Source organism: Dromiciops gliroides, chromosome 2, assembly GCF_019393635.1.
Source record: "Dromiciops gliroides isolate mDroGli1 chromosome 2, mDroGli1.pri, whole genome shotgun sequence".
NCBI classification, from domain to species: Eukaryota; Metazoa; Chordata; class Mammalia; order Microbiotheria; family Microbiotheriidae; genus Dromiciops; species Dromiciops gliroides.
The window spans coordinates 237,315,741-237,342,077 of NC_057862.1; the positions used below are offsets into that span (position 1 = coordinate 237,315,741).

Consider the following 26,337-nt stretch of genomic DNA (forward strand, 5'->3'; position numbering starts at 1 on the left):
GGGGGCAGTAATGCGGGGCTCCCGGGACCTGGCTGGGAAGAGACGGCGTCGATTAAGGCGGGTGACTGGGCCAGGGGAGCGCCAGGCAGCCTGCTGGGGGGAGCTGTCCGCGGTGCTGGAGCGTGCGGCGGCGGCGGCAGCGCCGCGGAGCTGAGCTGGAAGCCAGAGAGCTCTAGCCCACTGGGGAGAGGCGGGGGCACCCGGAGACGAGAGGACTATGCCTGGATTGCGACTCCTGAGTCCCGTGGAGGCGGGAACCTACGCCACCCGCCAGGTAAGGGACTGTCCTGGGGCGGGGCGGAGAGCTGGACCGAGAGACACGCATGAGGTGAGCGGCTTCGCTTGGGGGAGGTGGCGCGGCAGGGCGGGACAGCGCTCGGGACCAGGGGAGACTCTTTGCGGTTCCACACGGTCCTCTTTCCTTTCTGGATCCGTTACCCACCCCCAACCCCTTGGGAGTGGGATAGTCTGGCCAGGGAGCGGTCAAGGGGGGAGCAGAGACACACTTGGAGCCAAGATCTGGCACCCTTTCCTCAGTCCAAGACTCACCTACTGACCCGGGTAGAATGGCTCCTGACCCAGACCGAGACCCGGCTAGGCTCACTGGAAGCCATTTAGATAGGTCAGATAGAGCCCCCCAGCCCTTGTCGCTTTTTCCTACTTCCCCCTTTTCTATTTTTCCGGAGTAGGTGGTGGAGGACGAGAGGGAGAGACAAGAGAGGCAACGATATATATATATATATATATATATATATATATATATATATATATATATATATATATATATAGAGAGAGAGAGAGAGAGAGAGAGAGAGAGAGAGAGAGAGAGAGAGAGAGAGAGAGAGAGAGAGAAGAGAGGAGAGAGCTCCCCACACTCTGAATCCTGTCCCCTTTTCTTACCTCCCGGTACCTACCTTCAGAATCATAGCAATCTCAGGCTCCCTTGGAGCCCTCTGAGACCATTGTCCCCTCTTTGCACCTCCCCCCAACCCAGAATAGCTAAGTGCTCCCCAGTCGTGTAACCTCTCACCCTAACCTGACCCATCTGGTCAGGAAAATGGTTAGGGCTTGATGCCTTTCTCCTGGAGTGTGATTCACATATATCCCCAAATGTCATCTGCAGGAACAAAGCAGGAGGCCAATCCTATTAAGATTTACTAATTTCTCAGCAGGGGAACTAAGGCATGGATAGATCTGACCTTAGCCCTTTCTCTTCAAGACTCCCAAATCGTCCTTCTCCTTCAAGAAAACTAATTTCACATCAGCCCTTCTGGTGCACTGTGAAGGGACCAGGAATGAGGATAGCTGTTAACTACTAGACATCTATATGCTGTGTGATTCTGGGCAAATCACTCAACCCCTCTGTGCCATAATTTTCCCCTTTGAGTAATGAAGAAGGAATATCTAATTCTTCAACTCTTTCCTTCAGGTGTAGTAAAGTTGAATGAACACATGCCTGCAAAATGCTTTGAGTTCTTCAGACAGACTCACTATGTAGACAAAAGATGGACTGTCAGAATGTTAATTACCCTTCTCATAGAACAGTGGCACCCCAACTTTGGCCCAATAACTCTTTTAGAAATTTTCACCCTCCTCCAACACAAATCAAGCTTACCTTATTAACCCCCAAGGGTTGAACAGCATCTCCTGTGTTCCTTCTCCTCCCCCAACAGAATCCTCCTTTTTGGTCTACAGCTGAATCCAAGAGGAAAGCATGATCCAGGTAGGATGTTTGGAGTTTGGGGAGGGTTCACTGTCTGGGATTAAATTTGTGGTCCTGAAGCAGAAAAGCTCTATTTCTTCAATGTAGTATTTCACTTCCTAGACAACTGTAGAGGACCAGAAGGCTTTGTTTTACTTGTGGTCCCAGTACACATTCTGTGTACTGAAGCATGATGATATTCTTTTGTGTGTGGGGGGGGGCAGTGGGGGTTAAGTGACTTGCCCAGAGTCATACAGCTAGTAAATGTCAGGTGTCTGATGCTGGATTTGAACTCAGGTCCTCCTGAATCCAGGGCTGGTGCTTTATCCACTGCGCCACCTAGCTGCCCCAAATGATGATATTCTTTAACTTAACACTGTCTAGTATCCCTTTTTTACTGTGACACATTTATATGACCAGGCCAGCAGCCTAATCTAGCTAAGTTTAGGTGAAAACAGTAGTATGGTGGGAAGAGTACTGAAGCCATAAGACTCAGAAAGCCTTACCACTTCCTAGCTATGTGACCGTGGCCAAGTTACTTTCTCTCTCTTGACCACCTACCTTGTCCCAGTTATCAGCTTTTACCCACTTTGCTTTGTCCACAAAGGGATAGATAATTTGCAATGCCTTCAGGAAAATTGTCTATCTGAAGCCCTATCTTAAGATTTGAAATATCAAACATGCATTAAACATTGGATCAATAGTACTGTGGACAATTTCCAGGCAAGGTGTTTTGGTCAGTTCCAACCTTGCCATCTCCTCACTCAAATTACTATTGATTCCTCTGGTTTAGCAGAATCTGTAAAACCATGTTTTCAAGGTGGTGCTGGTGGAAGGTATCATAGGAAAAATTTTCTCTGGAAACCCTGTGTTAGCATATTGATGAGGCCTGGTCCCTGTCTCTGGCTCTGTCCTCTGCCACTAACTATAAATGTAACCTTGGGCAAGTCACAGGAGTAGACTTCTCTGAACCTCAGTTTCCTCATTTGTAAAGTAGAAGAGTTAGATTAGATGATCCATCAGGTGTCTCTAGCCCTTCAAGCTTTTCTTTGAAGTTCCTTTGACTCCATAGATTTCCAAGCCTACCCTGACAATAGAAATTAAACATAGGTTAAGAGTAGCTTTTTAACTCAATATTAATGGTGAGTTGATGTTATTTCATTGAGTAATTGGGTTGTCTAAAAAAGAACAGAAAAGAATTGTGGGCTATAGAAAAATAAATTATATTACTACTATTTTCCTAACTTGCTTCCACTACTTCCTTGGGGTGACTTTCCAAGAAAATCATCAATATCTTAAATGAAGATCAGAGATAAACCCTGGGTCCTTATTTGGAAAAATTAGAGGGAACAAGGACCCTCTACTTAGACATCCTCTGTCCTTCTAGCTCCTAAAGTAATGGTGATGGAAGTAGGAGCCAAATAAACCCCCAGCCTTAGCACTTCCAGGATCCAAAGGCTGGCCTTGAAGCAATTATCTTCATTCTTATAGAGACCTCCCCTCAGTCTCAGACTGGATAGGGTCCATTTTTCCATGCAGAGAGGGCATGAAGAATGGGCAAGGGGAAAAAAGGGATTATTCCCTAGGGATCTCTCCTCTTTAAAAAATGAGCTTCTTCAATAATAATTCCATAAGAGAGTGGCAGGCCTTGCCACTCACTCAAACTATCATTAATTAATTGGTGCTTGGGTAGTGCTGAGTAAGCCATATGGGTGACCTTCCCAAGTTGCCCTGCCAGAATATGGCCAATGTCAGGGGAACCGGCTTCGCCCACCCTTTCTCATTATCAGCCCTTTCTGATTTACAGTTGTCTGTATAGAGCTGTTAAGAATAAGATTTCCCCCAGTTAATGGAGAGTCACTAACCCTTTGCAATAAAGCAGCAGCAAGAGAAAGCCAAGGGTGCTGGGCCTTATTTTCCGCATGGTCAGTCTTTAGGAGAGATTGCCTGCAGCTGGTAATAAGGGAGTGGGCTACTCCTGTCAAGGCAGAGAGAGCACCAGTTGGAATTGGCAGGATGAAGGGCACCTGGAATAACTGCCCCAATACAACCTGCTCATTTCCCAACCATCGACAATGGAGACCTTAGCATTTCTACAGACAGAAAAAGACAGTGGCAGAGATCATCTGAGGACAACTGCACATTACTAAGGCCTTAAATTTGTATAGCACTTTACATTTTACAAAGTGTTTTCACACCCCTTATATAATTTGATCCATGGGACAAAACTGTGAGATAGACAGGACAGCTGTTATCCTTCCCATTTTATAGATAAAACTTAGGCTCAATTTTTTTTAATGACATGTCCCAAATCACACAGAATGACATCAGATCTTAAGTCTTCTGATTCTTAGCCCAGGACTTTTTCCCCTAAACAATGCTGAGATAAAGAGCTGGTGAACGTACATTTTTGGAGGGACAGACCGTGTCCTCTTTCAGAGAAGGGAAGGCATCATTGTTAGGAGAAAAACCACTGCCTCTGTCTCTGGGTGAAGGGGGTTGTTGAATTTTCTAATCCTACTTTGCCTTCCATTTTCCTTCCTTTGCAAGGGACTGTTATCATCCCACCTAGGACATAGGCCTCTGGCCTCACAGAAAATTGTTTTCCTGACCCTAGTATAGCCACTGGAGTTCTCCCTATCCCTCTTTCTGTTTTCCTTTCTCTTTTTTCTTCCCCTCCTCCCATTCCTCCCTCTGTCACATCCTCTCCCTTACCCTATGGGCTTGATGTGCTATTTCCCACCATTAGATGCGCCACTCTGCCTTTAAGTGGTTGGGAAGGAACTGCTTCAGTGGAAAAACAGGTTTTTATCAGTGAGAATAAAGATTTGGTGACTGCCTGGAAATTGACCAATTTGACTAGCTAGTGTACATGGTTCCACTTTTCCAAAGCTCCAAGAAATTTTACCCCCTGTCAATTCTAGGGCTCATCTGGGAGGCAGCCTTAGCAGCCCCTCTCTCCCCGATCTTGGAGGGAGGGAGTCGTGCCTACACACAGATACTCCCCATTCCCCACCATTGATTACAGAGGGAGGAACGTAGGAATTTCAGTTAAAGGGGACTTTAAAGATCATCTAGCAAAAGGGTTCTTAACTTGGTATCCACAGACCCCCAAGGCATAGATTTCAAGGAGTCCATGAAAACGGATGGGGAAAAATGACATGTAAAATCAACAAATATTTATTAAGTACCTTCTATGTATCAGGCACTGTGCTAAGTTGTTGTTGTTTGTCCTTCCTGCTCAAAGAGGACCAAGATGACATCACAATGTCAGGGTCAATACAGAATGTGTTTAGCTGTAGCTGAGCATATCAATATGAGGTCAGAAGGCCCTACCACAGGTTGGGCACAGGTGATAAGTGCTGGAGATACAAAGAAAAATATTCCCCTTCCCCCCAAAAAAGTATCCACTGTTCTCAAAAAGCTCATAGTCTAATGGAAGAAGTAAAATACAAACAATTATGTGCAAATAAACCATATACAGGATAAACATGGGTGGGTAGTTCACAGAGTGAAGGCTCTAAGATTAAAGATGACTGGGAATGACTTCTTGCAAAAAGTGGAACTAATTAAGATTTGAAGGAAGTCAGGGGGAGAATAGAATTCCAAACATAGAGGACAGTCAGTGAAATGTTTAGTTGGTAGATAGAGTATCCTTTTTGAGGAATAACAAGAAGCCCGATATCACTAGAGAATAGAGAATGTGGAAGGTGGTAGAGTACAAGAACACTCACTAATCTCAAATTAAAATTTAACATTTCTTCAATTATTTAAAAACATTATTCTGAGAAGAGGACCATAGGCTCCATCATGATGCCAAAGGGGTGTGTAACACAAAAATAGGCTAAGCACCCCTAGTCTAACATAACCCCTTTATTTTACAGATGAGAATACTGAAGCCCAGAATGGCAAGTTAACTTTGTCCAAGGTCACAAGGCTAAAAGTGGAAAATCTGGGATTTGAACCCAGGTGTTCTGATCCCAAATCCATCATTCTTTCCACCACTTGGGTGAAAATGTTCCCTGGCAGGTTGCTATGGAGATAGCATCTCAAAATCACTAATTGCTGAGTTATTTGACAGGTATACTCCTTCCACAACTTGGCAGTGCAGACTTTATTTTCTGGGAATTTCCTAGCTGTGCCCAAAGTGGAATTGTTTAAAATAGGAAGTTACAATCCTATAACCTTCTTCTCTTTCATAGCCAAACCCCTAGAAAAGGCCATCTACATTTATTGCTTCTACATCTTCTCTGACTTCTCAACGACTAGCAGTCTGGTTTCTGACTTCCTCATTTAACTATTGTGGTTCTCTCCAAGGTTATCAAGCATGTCTGTGTCACTAAATCCAATAATTTTCTCCATCTTCATCCTTCTTTACCTCTCTTTACCTTTTGTACCTGATGACCAACTCTTCTTCATGGATTCTAAGTGTCACCTAAATTTTGGTGACACTTAACCTCTCTTGGTTCTCACCCCCCTCTCTTGGTAATCTAATCAATTCTCATTAGTCCAATCATCGTCTCTTTGCAGATGACTCTCAAATTTATTCGTCCTGTCCTAATCCAGCCTATCAGTGGAGAGAAAGGTCATTTCGAAGACAGACCTGGGTTCAAGTCTCTTGTCTGACAAATACCAGTGGTATGACCCTGGACAAGTCACTTAACCTCTGAGGGCTCTAAGCAACTCTCTAAACTTATATGTCAAAGACATGTCATATTTAGTAAAGACATCTTTACCAACCTACATTGGTAAAGTGTGTCTTCTCATCTTGGAGTTTCCTATATCCAAGAAATCATGGTCCAGTTCCTATCCATATCCCTGTCTTTTAGTCTCTCCTCGGAGCTCCAGTCCCACATCACTAACTACATACAGGTTAGCCATCTCCAACTCAATGTCTCATAGGTATCGGAACTCTAATGTATTTTTATTTATTTATAAAAATGTTTATTTCTAATGTATTTTTAAAAACCTCATTTCTTATTCTCTCCCCTTCTCCCTGATCCACCATCTTCCCAATTTTGATGCTTCTATTGAGAGTACTGCCATCCTTCCAATCACCCGGCTTTATAACCTCTTGGTCATCCTGTACTTTCCCCTTTCTTCACCTGCAAGATCTGCTCATTTGCCAAGCCTTATCAATTCTGTCTCCACATCTCTCACATCTGTCCTCTTCATTTAAATGGTTACTACCTTAATTCAGACTCTCATCACCTGTCATTAGCATTGCAGTAGCCTTCTAATTGGTCTCTCTGCCTCCAACTTTCCCCTTCATGAATCTATCTTCCACACAGCATCCAAAACAGTTATCCTAAGGCATGTCTTACCATGTCACTACAGTGGCTCCCTGTCTTCCTTCAAGATACAACCTATGTACTATTTCCTACAGGAATCCTTTCCTGTTCCCTTTAGTTGCTGGTGCTCTCTTCATGTCAAATCATAAAGTATATACATATCTATCCACATGCTTTATCCCCCAGTAGAATGCAAACTCTTTGAGGAGAGGGGCTGTTTTTCATCTTGCCTTCACATTCCCAGTGCCTTGTATATATTGGTTACTTAAGAAATGTTTGTTGGATTGGAAACTCCAGGATGATCTGTGGAAGCTCCTTCTCCTGCCACCTTAAACTATTGTCCTGGGGTTTGTCTCCCCCACTTTCCCCCCAGCTAAGAACATCAGAATATCTTTCTTGCCTCTTGCCCCAAGTGGCACAATTTCTAGTGACAGCTCTGAGCACCCACAAAGATCTCTCTGACAGCTCTTTCTCAAGGTACTTCTTAGGGATTAGGTCAGTTCTTACTCTTTCCTTCCTGTCCACCCCAGGCTTCGGGGATCCTGACATGTAAATCTCTAAGAGAAGACAATGGCCCTCATTTGGGAGTAAGTGTGCAAGTGGCTATTCAGTTGCCACCTTGTTTTGTGACTGCATTTAGGGTCTGTTTGCATGCATCCCTCGTCCTCCTCCTCCCTACTTGAGTGTGCTGGAGTCTACACATGAGAGCCAATTGTTCAATCTTTGGTGTGAGCATTTATTTACACCTCGGAAAGTGATAAATGCTCAGATCAGGACTTGATTTATTATTCTATTGATTGTCTAGACTTAAGAAAGCAAGGAGAAATTGTTAATGCAGATTCATCTTAAAAGTGGGTTGTGCCTACATTTTCACCTCTGAGATCCAGTTGTTAAATATTTACCAGCACATCTTTGCACCCACCCCATTCATAGCCATGTACTGTATACTCAAATGCACAAAAATACATTGAAAGGTGGTATGATATAGAGGGGGAAAGACATTGGATGTGTGTGTGTGTGTGTGTGTGTGTGTGTTTGGGGAAGGGGAGGGGTGGAGAATGGTAAACCTAGCTTGAATCTTCCTTCATTTACTAGCTGCAGCAAAATCACTTTGAGCCTGTTTTCATATCTGAAAGATAATAAATAGCATTTATTTATTTTAAGGTTTGCAAGGCACTTTATATGTTCTGTCTCACTAGTTCCTCATAACAACCCTGTGAAGTAGGTGCTGTTATTATCTATATTTTATAGATGAGGAAACTGAGGTTGAGAGAGGTCATCTTGTCTAAGGTCATCCTGAAAATGATCGGGGCAGAATTCAATGCCAGGTTTCTGACTTGGCGTGCAAAACTATCTAAAAATGAGGGCTAGATGACTTCTGTAGTTGTTGTTGAATCATTTTTCAGTCATGCCTGACTCTTCATGACCCCATTTGGGATTTTCTTTGGCAGAGATACTGGAGTGGTTTGCCATTTCCTTCTCCAGCTCATTTTACAGACAAGGAAACTGAGACAGACAAGATTAAGTGACTTGCCCGGGGTCACACAGCTAGTAAGTATCTGAGACTGGATTAGAACTCAGGAAGAGGAGTCTTCTTAAGCCCAGGCTTGGTGCTCTAAACACAATGACACCTAGCTGCCCAGATGACTTATAAAATACCTTCTAATTCTACCTCTAAGGTACCATGACGTCTCCAAAAAATCATCTCTTTAATGCTTCCTCTCCCTTCTTTCTCTCCTCTGCATAAGTCCATGGAACCCAACAGCAGATGGTTGGTGTATTTAGATTGCAATCTGAATGGCTTCTTGGTCAGTTTATTATGAGGGAGGCCTTTCTGTTTCAAGAAAAACCTGGACCAAAATATTAAAACCTAAAAATACTAAACTGGGAAGATAGATGTTTCAGGGTGCTAGGTGGCATGGGACCTGGAGTCAGATAGACCATTTTTCAATCCTGCCTTAGACACCAACTGTACGATCTTGGACATGTCTGCTTTAGTCTTCCTCAGGTTCAATTTCCTCATCTGTGAATGGGTATAATAGTAGCATCTATCTTACAGGACAGTTATACAGAATAATAATAATAATAGCACTTATCTCACAGGTATATTAGACAAAACAAATGAGACTACATATATAAAGCACTTTATACACTTTAAAGGGCTATATGCTTTCTATTATTATTACTAAAAACCCTCACATTATCATTGTTTCCTTTCATTAAATATTACCCAAAAAATCACTGAAAATCAACTTTTCATAGACCATATTTTCTCGTCTTTTCTGATACCATAAAAAAGGTTAATTGGAAATTGTTCTAGGCAAAGTTTTCCTAGCTAATGGAGTAAACTGTATCATTCAGTCTCTCTCCCTGTAATTGCTTGGAACATGCATAAGAGCATTTCTGACAGACTTTAGTCAACATGCAGAGAGAAGCTTGTTTCTTCCTCAAAAGGCAGTCATGCCTCCAAAAAACCTGAGCTTGTGACTGGCCTGATTGCCCGGAATGAATGAAGCTCAATAGCTCAATAATCTCTCTCTCTCTCTCTCTCTCTCTCTCTCTCTCTTGCATGTGTGCGTGTATGTGCACGCGCACATGCGTGCGCGCGCACACACACACACACACACTCCTAGAGCAAATAAGCAAATCTCTTCATTTCTAAAACTTCCAGACTTCTCCAACTACCCATGACAGTTGCTATGATGACTGTACCCATGGCAACCTTGACCTTAGGAAACAGCCTGGTATGGTGGACTCTTAAGACATTGTCAAAAGAGCTGGGTTCCAGTCCCCACTTTGATATTAAACCACCATATGTCCTTGGGCAAATCATCGCACTTATATTATGCCTGTTACCTCCTCTATAAAGTTAGGAGGTTCACCAAGTGTCAGAGTAAGAAAGGACCTCAGAGGTCATCTAGACCAACCTGTACCTAAAACTGAATATCTTTTTACAGTCCGTTTGCCAATGGAATTGAGGCTCCACACAGCCTGAGAGGTTTATATTGGGGTGTATGGGGGTGCTCAGGGAAGATGAGCATCTTTGGGCTGAGGGCTTGCTGAGCCCATTTTAGGTCTGCTCATCCACCCTTTGTCTCCACCTTCACCCAACTCTCACCTGTGGCTCCAAGAAACTATAGCCTGAGCAGCAGACACCCTGATAAACAGTCTCAGAAGACAGGCTAAACCAGTTTGAGGGTAACCAACAGGCCTCAAGTTAAGGGAGTCTACCCCAAGTATGTGAAGACTTCCCCTGACAGAATGGGCAGATGAGAATTATTTGTTCCAATGGCCATGAAGGCAGATGAAGCAGGCACTGTGGAGTGCTTGGAACTTGGTTAGACATCAAAGATGTCTAAGGTCATCCACTGCATCCCCAGTTGTCTTTTGTCCTGCCACTGGACTTTGATGACTCAGGAAGAGAGAGTGAAGCTTACTATTTTGCTCAATTCTACCTCACTTAAATCCAATTTGCTCAAAAGTCAAAATATCGTCCATGATGTCATTGACCTTCTTGTATCTCTTTGAAGACCTCCAATGAAAAACTCACTAATTCCAAACTAGCCCATTGCACTTTTGGACAGCAAGAAGAAGAAGAATTCTGTTGACACTCTAAGATTTGCAATGGGCTTTACATATATTATCTCATTTGATTTCAATTATGAGAAGTTTTCTGTTATATCCAGATAAACTCTAAGTCCCTGCAATTTCTCCCCATTGCTTCTCCCTCTACTCAATAGGGCCAAATGGAATTAGTCTATATAGATCTTTAAATGTTTTTTGATCTTTCTAATTTCTACCTAAGTCTTTTTTTCCCTAAGGCTAAACAATTCCAGGTCTTTCATATGACCTTGGAGCTGTTCTAAACTCAACTCACATTCTGGATGGTATGCTGTAAATATTCTTTGGTGTCTTTTCTAATAGGTGGCATCTAGAGCTGAGCCACAGTCCTCCAGCTGAAGCTTTTTACCAGGATCCTTGTTCTAGGCATGATGAATGAAGGTATAGGGTCCAGAAAAATGCAGAAAAATCCATGGGGCTGGATTAGATAATTTTTCAGGCCTCTTCTAGCTTCTGAAGAAATTAGGATGGTACAATAGTAAGAGCTCTGCTTTGGAGTCAGAGGATCTAAGTGTTACCAATGACTTTGGCTAGGGCAGCTAGGTGGCAAAGTGGATAAAGCACTGGCCCTGAAGTTGAGGGGACATGAGTTCAAATCTTACCTCAGACACTTACTAGCTATGTGACCCTGGGCAAGGCACTTAACCCCAATTGCCTTTAAACATCCAGTGCCAGCACCAGGGCCAGTTATTCTGATCTATGTCTTGCCACTGGACTCAGATGGCTCAAGAGTTGAGAGTGAGGTGACTTTGCACAACCCTCTCTCACTTAAACCCAATTCACTGCAAGTCATGACATCACCCCAATGCCATGGTCTTCTTTGAGAATGAAGGACAATGACTTTGGCTAGTTAATTTAATCTTTTGTTGATGAGGTCAGTCTGTTTTCTCATCTGAAAAATGAATGTATTAGGGGACAGCTAGGTGGCGCAGTGGATAGAGCACCGGCCCTGGATTCAGGAGGACCTGAGTTCAAAGCTGGCCTCAGACACTTAACACTTACTAGCTGTGTGACCCTGGGCAAGTCACTTAACCCCAATTGCCTCAGTAAAAAAAAAAAAAAAAATGAATGTATTATCCTAGCTGCAGACACCTAGAAGGCTCATAAGTGACATTGTAGGCCTGAAGTCAGGAAATCATAAGTTCCTGAGGCTTCAGACACTTACTTGCTGTATGACCCTAAGCAAGTCACTTAACCTCCATCTGCCTCAGTTTCCTCATCTGAAAAATAGGAATAATAATAGCACCTACTTCCCAGTGTTTTATTTCAGGGATAAAAATAGATATTATTTGCAAACCTAAAAACACTATACAAATACAAGTTATCATCATGGTCTCTAAGATGTCTTATAGCACTAAATCCTATAATTGGGGGATTTCATGGGCTCTACCTCTCATTCCCTTCTCTGGGGTAACTCTAAAGGCTGTGGGTGTCCAAAGGAAGCTATTATGGCCCAAACTCTGGTTTTGTGGAATAGCTAATACACTCCACACCCCAACAATAAGCAGAAAAAGAGACCTTGCTGCAGATTTGCTGTGGCTGCAGCTCAAGGGGATACTTGCATTCATAGAAGAAACTAAAATAGGTAAGTAGAGTGTCTGATTGGTAGTCAGGAAGACCTGAATTCAAATCCTAATCAGATATGATCTGTGAGACCTGTGCAAATCACTTAACCCCTCTCAGACTCAGTTTCCTCATCAGAAAAATAGGATTGTTGGGAGGAGCAGATAAGATAATACAAAATGATTGATAGATAGATAGGTTGATAGATGTAAATATATAGATATATAAAGTGAGCTATATTAAATGAGATATATAAAGTTCTTTACAGATGGTGAGGTGGATGGAGTCAGGAAGACTCATCTGATCTCAGGCATTTACTCATTGTATGACCCTGGGCAAGTCACTTATCTTTAAAATGAGGTGGAGAAGGAAATGGCAAGCCACTTCAGTATCTCTGCCAAAAATACCCCAAATGGGGGCAGCTAGGTGGTGCAGTGAATAGAGCACTGGCCCTGGATTCAGGAGGTCTGAGTTCAAATCCGGCCTCAGACACTTGACACTTACTAGCTGTGTGACCCTGGGCAAGTCACTTAACCCCAATTGCCCCACAAAAAAAAACCCAAATGGGGTCAGAAAGACTCACATGTGACTGAAAAAAAATAACTCAAAATAAATAATTATTGATACTTAGAAAGGAAAAGAACCTCAGATGACCCATTTCAATAAAGTAGATGATTAATGAAGGGTTGGTGTTTCCTTTCCCTGAAGCCTGCACTGGGTGGATGTCATTATGTTCTTGGGGTTAGGGTAGGGGAGAAGAGGACTAGGGAAGAGTGGATATGTCCCAGAATTCCTTCCCCCAGGAAACCTAGTCTGGCAGCCTCCTATGTCTAGTTCACTGCCCTTTCCTATGCTTTAGACCAATCCAGCAAACGTTTGAAGGGTCTGCTATGTGGGAGAGATATTATATCTATTCTGTTTGTCTTTAATGGGCAGAACTAGGCACACTGACTGGATAGAAGTTGTGGAGAGGAAAATTTATGCTTAGTATAAGGGAAAACTTCTTAATAATTAGAGTTGTCCCAAAATAGAATGGGCTGGCATGAGAGATGGCGGGTTTCCCTGTCATGGGAAGATTTCAAAGGCTGGATGTCAAGGTCTTTGTAGGAGGGTTTCTTCATCAGGCTTGCTCCAGATTAGATGATCCCTGAAGTGCCTTTCAACTCTGAGTTTTCAATAGATATTTAATGTATAATTGTCGAATTGCTTGTAACATGAATTAGGGTTACAATTCAGGTTGGAGGGCTAGATGACCTCTAATTGAGTTGAAATAGAATTCTGAGTTCTCTTTTGAGACCATCCCTGGGCTCTGATCTCCAAGACAGTACCACAGTAGTTCTAGCTACTCTTGGTCCTTCCTTTCATCATACAGAACCATGAAATCAAAGTTTTAGAGCTCCTCTAGCCCAGCTCCACCCCCATTTTACAGATGAGAAAAACTGAAGCCTAGTAAAGCGAATTGAATTGCCCAAGATAACAAGTAGCAGAGTCTGGAATGGAACATTGGAATATAATCTAATGCACAACATCAGTTAGCTGCAAATACTACTATATGCCCAATACAGGACACCAAAACTTAGGACACCTACCATGGGAAAAAACATTGAGTTTGGATCTGGGGTCCTTAGTTTGAATTCTGGCTACCAGTTCCTAGCTATATGAACATAGGTTGGTCACTTTACTGCTTGAGTCTCAGTTTCCTTATCTATAAAATGGGGGATAATAATACTTGTGCTACCTACCTCATAGGGTTGTTTTAAGACTCAAATTAAAATTTGAGTTGTTGGGGGCAGCTAGGTAGCACAGTGGATAAAGCGCCGGCCCTGGATTCAGGAGGACCTGAGTTCAAATCCGGCCTCAGACACTTGACACTTACTAGTTGTGTGATTCTAAGCAAGTCACTTAACCCTCATTGCCCCGCAAAAAAAAAATAATTTAAGTTGTTATTATTCATAGGCTTATAGATCTAGAGCTAGAAGGGACATTCGAGGCCTTCTAATCCTTCATTTTAAAGATGAGGAGACAGGCACAGGAAAGTAAAGTGATTTGCCCAAGATCACACAGATAGTGAATGTCAGAGGCAGGATCTGAACCTAGTATTTATTAAGTACCTATTATGTGCCAGGGATGGTTGTTCAGTCACTTCTGTTGTGCCTGACTCTTCATGACCCCCTTTGAGGTTTTCTTGACAGAAATACCAGAGTAGTTTGCCATTTCCTTCCACAGCTCATTATATAGATGAGGCAAACAGAGTTAAGTGACTTACCCAGGGTCACACAGCTTGTCTTAGGTCAGATTTGAATTGAGGAAAATGAGTTTTCCTGATTCTAGGTGCTCCATCTGGTGTTCCACCCAGGTGCCCACTAGGCATGGTACTAAACTCAATGTGGATACAAAGAAAGGCAAAAGATAGTGCCTGCTCTCAAGGAGGTCACAGACAAATGGGAAAAGTGACAATACTAGTGATAAATGCCTCAAACTATTGTTGTTGAGTCATTTTCAGTTGTGTCTGACTCATCATGATGCCATTTGGGGTTTTCTTGGCAGAGCTACCAGTTTGGTTTGCCATTTCCTTCCTCCAGCTCATTTTACAGATGAGGAAACTGAGACAAACAGTGTTAAGTGACTTGCCTAGAGTCACATAGCCAGTAAGTGTCTGAGGTTAGATTTGAACTCAGGAAGATGAGTCTTCCTTACTCCAGGCCCAACACTCTATTGGCCACACCACAAAGCTGCCAAATGCCTCAGAGGAGAGATATCGAGGTTAAGGAGGACTTGGGAAAGGGTTTTTTTGTTTTGTTTTTAGAAGGTGGGTGTTTAGCTGAGACTTGAAGGGAGCTAGGGCAGCCAGTACAGTGAGATGAGAAAAGAGAGCATGGGGAAGAGCCAGTGAAAATACATGGAGTCAGGACATGGTGTCCTGGATGAGGAACAGCAAGGAAACCGGTGTCATTGGATTGCAGAATACAGGGAGGGGATAAAGGTACAGAAAGCCTAGAGAGGGAAGGAGAGGCTTTTAAAAGGGAAGGGGAAGATTTTAGATTTGATCCTGGAGGTGATAGGAAATCACTGGAATTCATTGTGTAGGGAGGAGGGTGATAGGGTCAGATCTGTGCTTTAGAAAGATCACTGAGGGGGCAGCTAGGTGGCACAGTGGATAAAGCGCTGGCCCTGGATTCAGGAGTACCTGAATTCAAGTCTGGCCTCAGACACTTGACACTTTACTAGTTGTGTGACCCTGGGCAAGTCACTTAACCCCCATTGCCCTGCAAAAAAACAAACAAACAAAAAAAAACAACAAAAAAAACCACACACACACACATAACACAATAAGGGGCAGCTAGGTGGTGCAGTAGATAGAGCACCGGCCCTGGAGTCAGGAGTACCTGAGTTCAAATCCGGCCTCAGACACTTAACACTTACTAGCTGTGTGACCCTGGGCAAGTCACTTAACCCCAATTGCCTCACTAAAAAAAAAAAAAAGAAAGATCACTGAGGGGGGCAGCTAGGTGGCGCAGGGGATAAAGCACTGGCCCTGGATTCAGGAGGACCTGAGTTCAAATCCAGTTCAGACACTTGACACTTACTAGTTGTGTGACCCTGGGCAAGTCACTTAACCCCCATTGCCCCGCCCCCCCAAAATGTATCAGGTACCCTACAAGTCCTAGACCTAGGAAGGAGGAAGCTTGGGGCAGCTGGGTGGTGCAGTGGATAGAACACCAGTCCTGGAGTTAAGAAGACCTGAGTTCAACCCCAGTCTTAAATACTTACTAGCTGTGTGACCCTGGGCAAGTCACTTAACCCTCATTGCCCTGGGGAAAAAAAGAAATAAAAAAAATTTTTAAAGGGGGAAAGAGGAGACTTTTTTCAGAGGTCGATTTAGACCTTTGAAAAGGAGGAGTAAGGAACTTGGCCTCTCCTGAGTACCTGGCAGCACGGACGCTGGCCCAGCTTGCACTGTAGAGGTTGTCTGACTCTCCATCCAGAGTCCCTGGACTTTCCCCAGCTCCTCACAGATTGAATACCCCAGGGCATCGACTCAATGATTCCTTCTATGCCCAGCCCCTCCTTGCTCAGAGAGGAAAATGTTCTCTAAAAACTGGTGTGAAACCCCTGCTAATTCCCCACACGTTCTGCCGGGTTATGGCAGCCGCTGCAACCTCGGCTCCCCTCCAGCTCCATCTGTTGCCTCTTGTAGCAAAGAAACCCAACCCCTCACCAGCGGGAGCCATGCAGGGGGCCAGTGATTCATTACCTCTGCTGATCCCAATAGCATCCCTCCCTGAGTCAGTAGCCATGCACACCACCAATTCCTGGCCGGCCCCAACATTTTCACCCAGATCATGTTGAAATAGGTCTGTCTGCCTTTCAATCTCAGTCTGCCTGCTGCCGCCTCTCCAAAGTGAATGTTGAATGTGAGTTTGCCCTCATCTCTTCCACAATGCCATAACTAGGTCAGTGTACTGGGAGCATCTTTATCAGGTCCACCCTCACCTGGTGCCTTCCTCTACTTAGGTCCTTACAGCCACAAGTCACATGGTTTCTCCCTTGGTGTAGAGGAAAGAGTGATAGACATGGAGTCAAAAGACCTGGGTTTAAATCCCAATATGCTCATTTGGGTGATCTGGGCAAGTCAATGAATGAATGGACGGACGGACGGACAGACGGATGAATGAATGAATGAATGAATGAATGAATGAATGAATGAATGAATGAATGAATGAATGACAAAGCATATATTAAACACCTACTAAGTGCTAAGCTCTGAGTATACAAATATGAAAAGCAAAAACAGTTCCTCCCTCAAGGACCTTAAATGTTAAAGGGGGAAGACAACACAGAAGAAAGGGGGCAGCTAGGTGGCACAGTGAATAAAGCACCAGCCCTGGATTCAAGAGGACCTGGGTTCAAATCTGCCCTCGGACACTTGACATTTACTAGCTGTGTGACCCTGGGCAAGTCACTTAACCCTCATTGCCCAGCCCCTAAAAAATTGATTAAAAAATTTTTTTTAATTAAAAAATAGAAATATGAACTCGAGTCAGTTAGTGGCATGCTAGAGTCAGCTTAAACTGACTCAAGAGAGCATTTCCTGTAAAAAAAAAAAACCCACAACACACGCAGGAAAGAATGGTGACCAAGGAGGGGTGCTTTGGTCCAGAAAAATTAGAGATGGTAACTGGGGTATAGGGGAATAGATTGATCCATCCCATCCAGGAACAATGTTGATTTGAACGTGGTTCATGGTTTCAGAACTGTAGAGATGGAAGGAGAACAAGAAAATGTTACCCACTGGCATTGTGGGGATGGGGTGGGGAGGCAAGGATGTTGTTATGATTATAGAAGAGATAGCTGGAGAGTCAGGAGTGAAGTGAAGCACAACTGGGGTTTTGTTTTGTGTTTTTTTGGAATAGTGGTCTGGGAGAGGGAGTTACTGATTAGGAAAGTGGGGACCACAGGGCAGAAGTTTCTCCTGAGTGAGGAGGATGGCAAAGTTACGGGCATGGCCAAGAGGAGAGAGTAATTACCTCCAAAGTCTCTTCCAACTTTAACTCCATGGTCATTGTTGCCTATATCCATCATCTAACTCCCTCAAGGTGAGGACCAGTTCATTTAATTCTCCTTTATCCCACACCTTGTCTATTAAAGTTCCCTGAACATTTTAGATGTTCAAAAATGTGGATTAATTCAAATTTTGACTCATTTCTCTACTCTTGATGGAGAAAATGAATGGGGAATTTTCTCAAAGTTTGATTGTGTAAATATGAGTGTAGGACAGAGGAAGGAGCAAGAGATAGCTTGTGGATCTGGCGCAAATTTCCATTTCCATTCCCTATTGCACTTTCTCTTTGCCTTTCCACCCTACCCAACTCTCTTTCTGAGATCCCAGTTAGGGAAAAGAAGTGGAGACGTAACATTGAACTTGGGTCAGCCTTGAAATCAAGTGAAAGAAGGCACAGTTAGATTTGTTCCTTCCAGAGGACCTCCCAGTGGTTGTTGCTGTTGTCTCACAAGGTCAGGAAAAGGGGAATAGGAACCAACCATGTCCTATAGATCATTGATAACACCTTGGCTCTGCCCTCTGCTTTTCTGTCCATAAAGAATCTTGGATCTAGTGCTGGAAGTTGCCTGAGAAACCATCTAATCCAACTACCCTCCAACCCCACCTTCCCTTCTCTTTTTTTTTATACAGATGAGGAAATTGAGGCCTGGGGAAGTCAAATATATACTTAGCCAAAGTCAAACATGTCAGAGGCAATGCAATGTCATGTAAAGAGTATTGAACTTGGGGGCAGCTAGGTGGCACAGTGGATAAAGCACCAGCCCTGAATTCAGGAGGACCTGAGTTCAAATCCAGCCTCAGACACTTGACACTTACTAGCTGTGTGACCCTGGGCAAGTCACTTAACCCTCATTACCCTGCAAAAAAAAAAAAAGAGTATTGAACTTTCCTAGTGAATTTAGAGTCAGTTCTGCCATTTGCTACCACCTGTGATATTGGATGAATCTTTTAACCTCTTGGAGTCTCTATTTACTTTTCTAGAAATTGGTTGGGTTAGGAGGTCCGTTAAGTTCCTTCTGGTCCTATATCTATGATCTTACAAACCCAAGTTTTTTAATTCCATTGTACTATAATGTATCCCTTAGCCATCTTTGTCCCTATAATCAAGGAAGGCTTGCCCTCTCCTGTTCCCTTGCCAGACCCCTGAAGTCAGAGCAGTGTGAAACCTGCCCAAAGTCACTCCTCGATTCATTCAGCATTTACTGCATGCCTACTATGTACTTTGTCCTGATCCTATCACCATCTTTGGCTAATCAAGCTCAGTAAGCCTGGACTTCTCTCTAATAAATCATCACATGCCAGGTCCACAAATACAGCCCCATCCAAGGATTGTGTTGTTCAGTCTTTTCAGTCATGTCTGATTCTTCCTGACCCCATTTGGGGTTTTCTTGGCAAAGATACTGGAGTGATTTGTCATTTCCTTCTCCAGCTCATTTTACAGAGGAGGAAACTGAGGCAAACAGGGTGAAGTGACTTACCAAGGGTCCCACAGCTAGTAAGTACCTGAAGTCAGATTTGAACTCAAGAAGATGAGTCTTCCTGACTCCAGACCCAGTGCTCTGTGCACTATGGTGCCACCTAGCTGCCCTAAGGGCATGAATAACCAAAGCATCAAAAGGCCTGGGACATACATGATCTTCGCTGTATTCCTGAAGGCAGGTTTTCTTCTTTACCGATGATTGGAGGACCGCTCAACCCCACAACTATGTCTGTGTCTTCCTCTTCCAGCAGGCTCCTCGAAGGCACTAATTCCATCCCCAGCTGTGGCTCGACCAAACACCTGCACCACCAGCCCCTCTACTCCCACCCGGGTAAACATGGAGAGCCTGAACGATGTGCACAATCCACTGCTGGCCAGGAGTAACGGTCACCTCTCCAACCCGTATCCCTTCCATGAGGACTCTCCGACTTGGGACTGCCAGGAGAAGTTCTACTCCTACTTCTTTGGCGGTGCCGGTCAAGCCAGAACCCACCAGCTATTAGATGCAGGGTCCCTGCAGCTGGCTGTAGAGGCACTGTATGGGTCCAATTTTCTCCTCGTGAAGGACAAAGCTAAAGACTGGAAAGGAGATAGCTGTGAGACTACCTTCACAGAGAGCAAGGAGCCGCAGGCCAGCACCCCGGAAGGAGTCCAGAGAGCCGGTCAGGCTGAGGAGGATGCCAAGATTCAGACGGTATCCTTTGATGTGGAAGATGAGTTTCTGGAGGTGGAGGAAGACGATGATGAGGTGAGTTTGATGGAAAACCGGGGGATGAGGGGGAAAGGCTGTAGCATCACTGGGCCCAAAGCAAGTCAAGAGAACAGAGTTCTCCTGTGTAACCTTGGGTAAGTGACTTACACTCTCTAAGCTTTCATTTCTAAAATAGCTGCTATTGCTATCTGAAGCTTCATATTCTTCTGCTTTCTGTGGGTACTCATGGGATTGGACCATTTGCATGCTATGCAGTATCTCAACTTCACTTTTGAAAATGCTGCGTTTCCCTGCAAGAAGGCAAACAGTCTTAGACTCATAAAAGCTATCATTCAACCTGATGCACTCTGAGCCCGGACCAGAGGCAGGCAAAGTGCTAGGGTGTAGATTATGATTGGCCCGGCCTAGGGTTCCTCTGGAGGACCTGAAACAGCTATCCGTGGGCTTGGAGTGGAATTAGTCCACGGATCCTTGGGAGAGGGCTCCTCCTTCCCAGATTCTCGCTTTCTTAGACTGCTATAACCTAGAACATTCCTGACTCTGTTAGAACTTGTGCTCCCTGGATATTCTATGTGGTAGAAGGCTAGGATAGGAAGTTGTTTCCTTAGGCTATTCTTCTTTGGGATATATGTGTTAGCAATCAAGGTGCCACTGGGCCAGCCTTCCACAGTAAAGCGTCCAGAGCTTCAGAACAGAGGGGCAGCCTTGTGGGTTCACTGAGTGCTCCTCCTGCACTATCATCATCATCACCACCACCACTCAAGATTATACAACTTGATTTCCTCATAATCAATCAATCAATCAAGTATTTATTTATTTATTTGTGTATTTATTTATTTGTTCATCCGTTTGTTTGTTTATTGGTTTTTTGTTGGAAAATGAGGGTTGAGTGACTTGCCCAGGGTTACAAAGCCAGTTCGTGTCAAGTGTCTGAGGTCAGATTTGAACTCAGGTCCTCCTGAATCCAGGGCTGGGGCTTTATCCACTGCACCACCTAGCTGCCCCCAACAAGTATTTACTAAGCACCTACTACATGCCATACTCTGAGAATAAAAGTACAAAGAATGAAGCAATCTGTATTAGCAATGAGCTTGCATTCAAGATAAGCCCATACGAAAATATATACAGGGGGCAGCTAGGTGGCTCAGTGGATAAAGCACTGGCCCTGGATTCAGGAGGACTTGAGTTCAAATTTGACCTCAGACACTTGACACTTACTAGCTGTGTGGACCTGGACAAGTCACTTTGGCCCACAAAAAAAGAAACAAACAAACAAAGAAAGGAATATATATATATATACACAGACACACACACACAGAGCATATAGGTAAAATAAATAAGACAAATATATACAAGAAGTTAAACACAGTGTAGTTTAGGAGGAAAGGGCACTAGAACTTGTAGGGAATCAGGAAAGCCATCATGCCTGAACTGCATCTTAAACTAAGAGAGACTCTATAAGGGAGGGGTAAAAAGGAGTGCATTCCAGGAGAGTTCACCCCATTAGCATATATTAAGAGCTGAGGGCTAGTGGTCCTGCTCTATATCTTGCCACTGGAGTCCAATGACTCTGGAGCAGAGTGAGGCTGATGGCTTTGCACAGCCCTGCCTCACTTAAGTCCAATCACTTTCAAGTCAGGACATCACCTCCTGATGTTATTGGTCTTCTTCAAGAAGGAAGGACGAACATCAGCTGAGACTTAAACCCAGGTCTTCCAATATCCCAAGGCTGACTCCTACTAGGGCTTATGTAGATATGATTCCTGCCACTCTAAGGCAGAAGTTCTAACCTCTAAGGGTTCCACAAATAGATTTCAGGGGCTCTCTGATTGTTTGGGGGTTTTTAGTTATTATTTTGTCAATTATATTTCAATATAATTGGGTCCTACATATTTTATGCATTTAAAAACATTTTTCCATTTCCTGCCTTCTCAGTGGGTGGGGGGAAAGGGTGGAGGGAGGGAATTTGGAATTTTTTTTTTTTTTGCTGAGGCAATGGTGGTTAAGTGATTTGCCCAGGGTCAAGCAGCCAGTAAGTATTAAGTGTCTGATGTCGGATTTGAACTCAGGTCCTCCTGAATCCAGGGCCGATGCTCTATCCACTGTGCCACCTAGCTGCCCCTAATCCCCTCCCCCCATTCTAAAGGGAGGGCAGGGCAAACACTAAAAGCCAGACATCCCAAATCTGAGACCCAATATCAAAGATATCTTCCCCCTGAGGCTTAGTTTAAAAACGTGGACCCCTCCATTTCTTTCCCACTTCCCAAGGTGGGTACTCTGTCTTAATCAACTTAACCCCACTCCTGCTATCTTTCAGAGTGACTCCTCCAGTGCCAGCGAGAGTGAAGATGGTTTCCTCACTCTACCACCCCGGGACCACCTTGGCCTCGCCATCTTCTCTATGCTCTGCTGCTTCTGGCCTCTGGGCATTGCTGCCTTCTACTTCTCACAAAGGGTGAGGTTCCATGTGGGGCATTTGTAGGTAGGGACTGGGATGCAGGATGGAGCATGCCTTTTCTTTCAAATGAAAGGACCATCCTGGTCACGCTTTATACCATAAAGGGAAGTCTGGTCTTAAAAATCCTAGTACCTTCTGCCCACAGGCAATCAGGCCTCAGAAGGGCTGTGAATTGGGCAATAACTCCTAGCCCTTGGAAGGGGTACTTCTGTGCCTGGGAAGTGTCTGTCTCAGCTGTGTCTAATAAAAACCTGAGAAATAACTAACTAAATATAAATATAGACAGACAGACAGACAGATATATGTGTATATATATATATATATATATATATATATATATATATATATATGCAGCCAACCCTTCAACAGCCCCCATACTGGCTTTGTGACATATGGGACTATGCTCTTTCATTTTCTCAGTGTTTTCTCCTCCCCATCACCCAACAAAGATGTTCTTTAAGGTATTCTTTTCCCATTCAAAGCTACCCTTGATAGTTTAGATTTTTTTTTTTAGACATGATTTCCCTTGGGGATAAAGTGGGTGCTGTATAAGTTGCCCAAGACTTCATGCCTATGGGGATAAATAAGGATGGCCCTGCCCTGCCTTTCCCTCAACACAGCTTCATCCCATTTTATTTGTTTGGGGGGGTTGTTTTGTTTGTTTTTGTGGGGCAATGAGGGTTAAGTGACTTGCCCAGGGTCACACAGCTAGTAGGTGTCAAGTGTCTGAGGCTAGATTTGAAGTCAGGTCCTCCTGACTCCAGGACCGGTGCTTTATCCACTGTGCCACCTAGCTGCCCCCATCATTTTAAATGGCACTTGTTTACTCAAATGATGATCCATTCCTGTCCTGTTGGCTGGCTTAAGTCAAGGATTTTTAGAGAATGGCTCAAAAGAAGGAAGAATCAAGTTAAATCAAATCCCTGGGGAATTACATTCTTTCTCTCATGAGCCTGAACCACCCTCGAACCCATTCTCAAGGAGCCTATGCAGGATAGGTCCAGAGTAATAGGGGTCTTGCTTATGTGCCTTCTCTTTTCCTAGACCAGCAAGGCCATCTCCAAAGGGGACTTTCACCTGGCCAGCACAACTTCTCGGCGGGCCCTCTTCCTGGCCATTCTCTCCATCACCATTGGCACCGGTGTCTATATTGCAGTGGTGGTGGCGCTGGTGGCTTACTTGTCCAAGAGCAGCCAGGGCTAGTGGGGCCCAAGTCACTGAGAAGCACTCAGTCCCTCCCTCACCAGTGGTTCAAGGGAGCCTGAATCTCCCTCCATGGGTACTAATACCCTCAGTATCCTGGTGTTTGCAGACAAGCTGGAGCCAAGTGCCCTGGACAATCACTTTCCAACATGATCCCATTCCTGTTCCCCCAAAAGGAGTTGGGGAAGAGAAGGCTAGCAGGCCCACATCTGTCTAGCTTCAGAGACTCTTGATCTCATCTCATTATATTTATTCTCCCCTCACGTAGGCCCCAATCCAAATGAGGGGTACAGGGAGCTTATTTCACTGACTCCCTTTTCCTGTCCTCCCTAAACTCTCTCCAACCTGTTATATTCCCTCTTGTCAAAGGGGACACAGTGGTCAATGCCCCCATCAAGTTATGCCAGCCTAGTACCAGCTCTGGCATGAGAGCAAATCTGAGACAGGCTGAAAATGCAAACCCATCTCATTCCCACTACGTTCTGTCTCTTTCCTGGAGACGGTTTTATAAACATTGTGAGTAGCTAACTCCTTCACCCTCCCAAGTCTCAAGGGAAGGTAGAGGAACATGGAAGGAGGATGGGGTTGCTTGATATTCAGGTTGCCGATGGAGAAAGGGACAAGCAGGAAGAAGCAGGAGACCTGATCAAAATCACATAAGAGCCACTTGACATTCAACTAAGCTGGAAACAGACCTGATCCCCCCCGGACACATGGATCTTGAACTTGTCATTTGGCTAGGACAAAAATGGATGGATTCCAATTTTCTTTGCTCTCATCAAATATGAGAAACCTCCATTTCAATTCAATTAAACAAAATTTAAAGACGACATATCTTTTATCTTCATGGAATTTTACACTCTATTCATCTTCTTTGATATATGAGATGTTTCCTTTTGCCACCTGGTGGACATGGTTGAGCTGTGAACAGAAAATGAATGATTGGTCATTAAAAACCTTTCAACATATGTTTACTTTCATTTTCTCTAAAGTGATAATGTCAAGAACCCAACCAGTGCATGGGAAGACGGGGAGGAGCAAACAGACAGATTGGTTATTGAGATCTTGGAATTATGAGGTTCCTTATCTCCCAGGAGACATGAAAAATCATAGAATCTTTGACTTTAAGCCAGAAGGAACCTTTACACGTCATCTTGTCCAACTGCCTGATTTTAGAGAGGAGGAAACTGAGGCTTAGAGAAATTACATGACTTACCCAAAGTCTTTTTGTTGTTGAGTCATTTTCAATTACGTTCAACTCTCTGTGGTCCTATTTGGGGTTTTCTCAGCAAAGACATTGAAGCAGTTTGCCATTTCCTTCTGCTGCTCATTTTACAGATGAGCAAACCGAGGCCAACAGGCTAAAGTGATTGCCCAGGGTCACACAGGTAGGAAGTGACTGAGACCAGATTTGAACTCAGGTCTTCCTGACTCCAGGCCTAGCACTCTATCTACTATGCCACCCCTCCCCTAGCAGCTTCTGTTATTTGTCCAAGGTATTAAGGATAATAAAGGACAGAAGCAGGTTTGACATAATGACTTCTAACTCCAAATCCTATGTTCTTCCTACCATACCAAGAGTTTTCTCCCTTCCTTCTGCCTCATCATATATTTCTCTCACCTTGCCCATTTTGTACTAGGCTCTTAATGGTTCCCTGAGTGTGGAATCACTTGAGACTCTCAGAGCCTCAGATACCATGAGATAAAGAAAGCAGAAGCAATATTCTGAGGTACAGTATCAGGAAGACAGGCCTCTGGATGGCCAAGAGAAATGTCACTGCATAATCAATCCGCAAACATTTACACTGTGCCCTATGCTATGCCAGACTTTGTGGGTATGGAGGCATTTAAAATATGGTCCCTGTGCTTCTTGACCCTTTAGCCAAGATGGGGAGACAAGATAGATTCCCCAAATGAGCGTTCGTTGTGTGGTAGAGACAATAGGAGGTATAGGAGATAATTGTGGGCTGTAAAGCTTCAGTGGGTTCCTTGAACCAGCTTGAACTGGCTCAGACCTGACTGTTAAATTTCCAGTGTGAGCATTTGTACCCCCAAAATTGGCAAACCCTACAAATTGGGGTTCAATATATTGTGGCTTGATTGTTTAGACTTGAGAAAGTGATTTAGAAAAATGTTAATAATGCAGTTTATAGGGGCAGCTAGGTGGCGCAGTGGATAGAGCACCGGCCCTGGAGTCAGGAGGTCCTGATTTCAAATCCGGCCTCAGACACTTAACACTTACTAGCCGTGTGACCCTGGGCAAGTCACTTAACCCCAATTGCCTCACAAAAAAAAAAGTGTGCCCTGCATATATTTTCCCAGAGAACTAGTTGTTAAACATTTACCAACACACCCCTGGAAGGTACCATTTGATCTGGACCTTAGAAGGGAAGGCAGCATTGAGTATGTAATGAAGATTTATCTAATTATCCAGCAGCCAGAGGTGCAGGAGGAACTGGGCAAAAATGGGTTTTCCAAGCTGTTAGTGATCAGTTCTGTTCTTTATAGGATGATGGATTTAAAGCTGGAAGTTACCTTAGAGGCCACTGAGTCCAACTCTTTCTTTTCATAGAAGAGGAAACTGAAGCATAGAGAGTTTAAATTACTTGCCCCGGGTCATACAGCAAGTATTTGAGGCAGGATTTGAACCCAGCTCTTCTTGACTCCAAGTCCAATTCTATCCATTATTAACTTCACACATTCTCCGAGGGTCCTAAACTGGAACACCAATCCATCATATCCTC

General features: G+C 44.0%; 1 protein-coding gene across 8 annotated transcripts; it reads left to right on the plus strand.

Moving 5' to 3' along the window:
- SYNDIG1L (synapse differentiation inducing 1 like) lies at positions 1-24,760 on the plus strand. Of its 8 annotated transcripts, none has more exons than XM_043985792.1 (5): positions 142-274; positions 1,674-1,723; positions 19,469-19,968; positions 22,250-22,387; positions 23,435-24,760. In XM_043985792.1, exons 3-5 carry the CDS (start codon positions 19,558-19,560, stop codon positions 23,591-23,593), a joined length of 708 nt encoding a protein of 235 aa, XP_043841727.1. In that variant the 5' UTR covers positions 142-274; positions 1,674-1,723; positions 19,469-19,557; the 3' UTR covers positions 23,594-24,760. The 8 variants fall into 8 exon arrangements, with proteins under 8 accessions (XP_043841732.1, XP_043841727.1, XP_043841729.1 ...); XM_043985794.1 differs by having other exon boundaries at positions 19,472-19,968; XM_043985790.1 differs by having other exon boundaries at positions 192-328.
- The last annotated feature ends 1,577 nt before the right edge of the window (positions 24,761-26,337 follow it).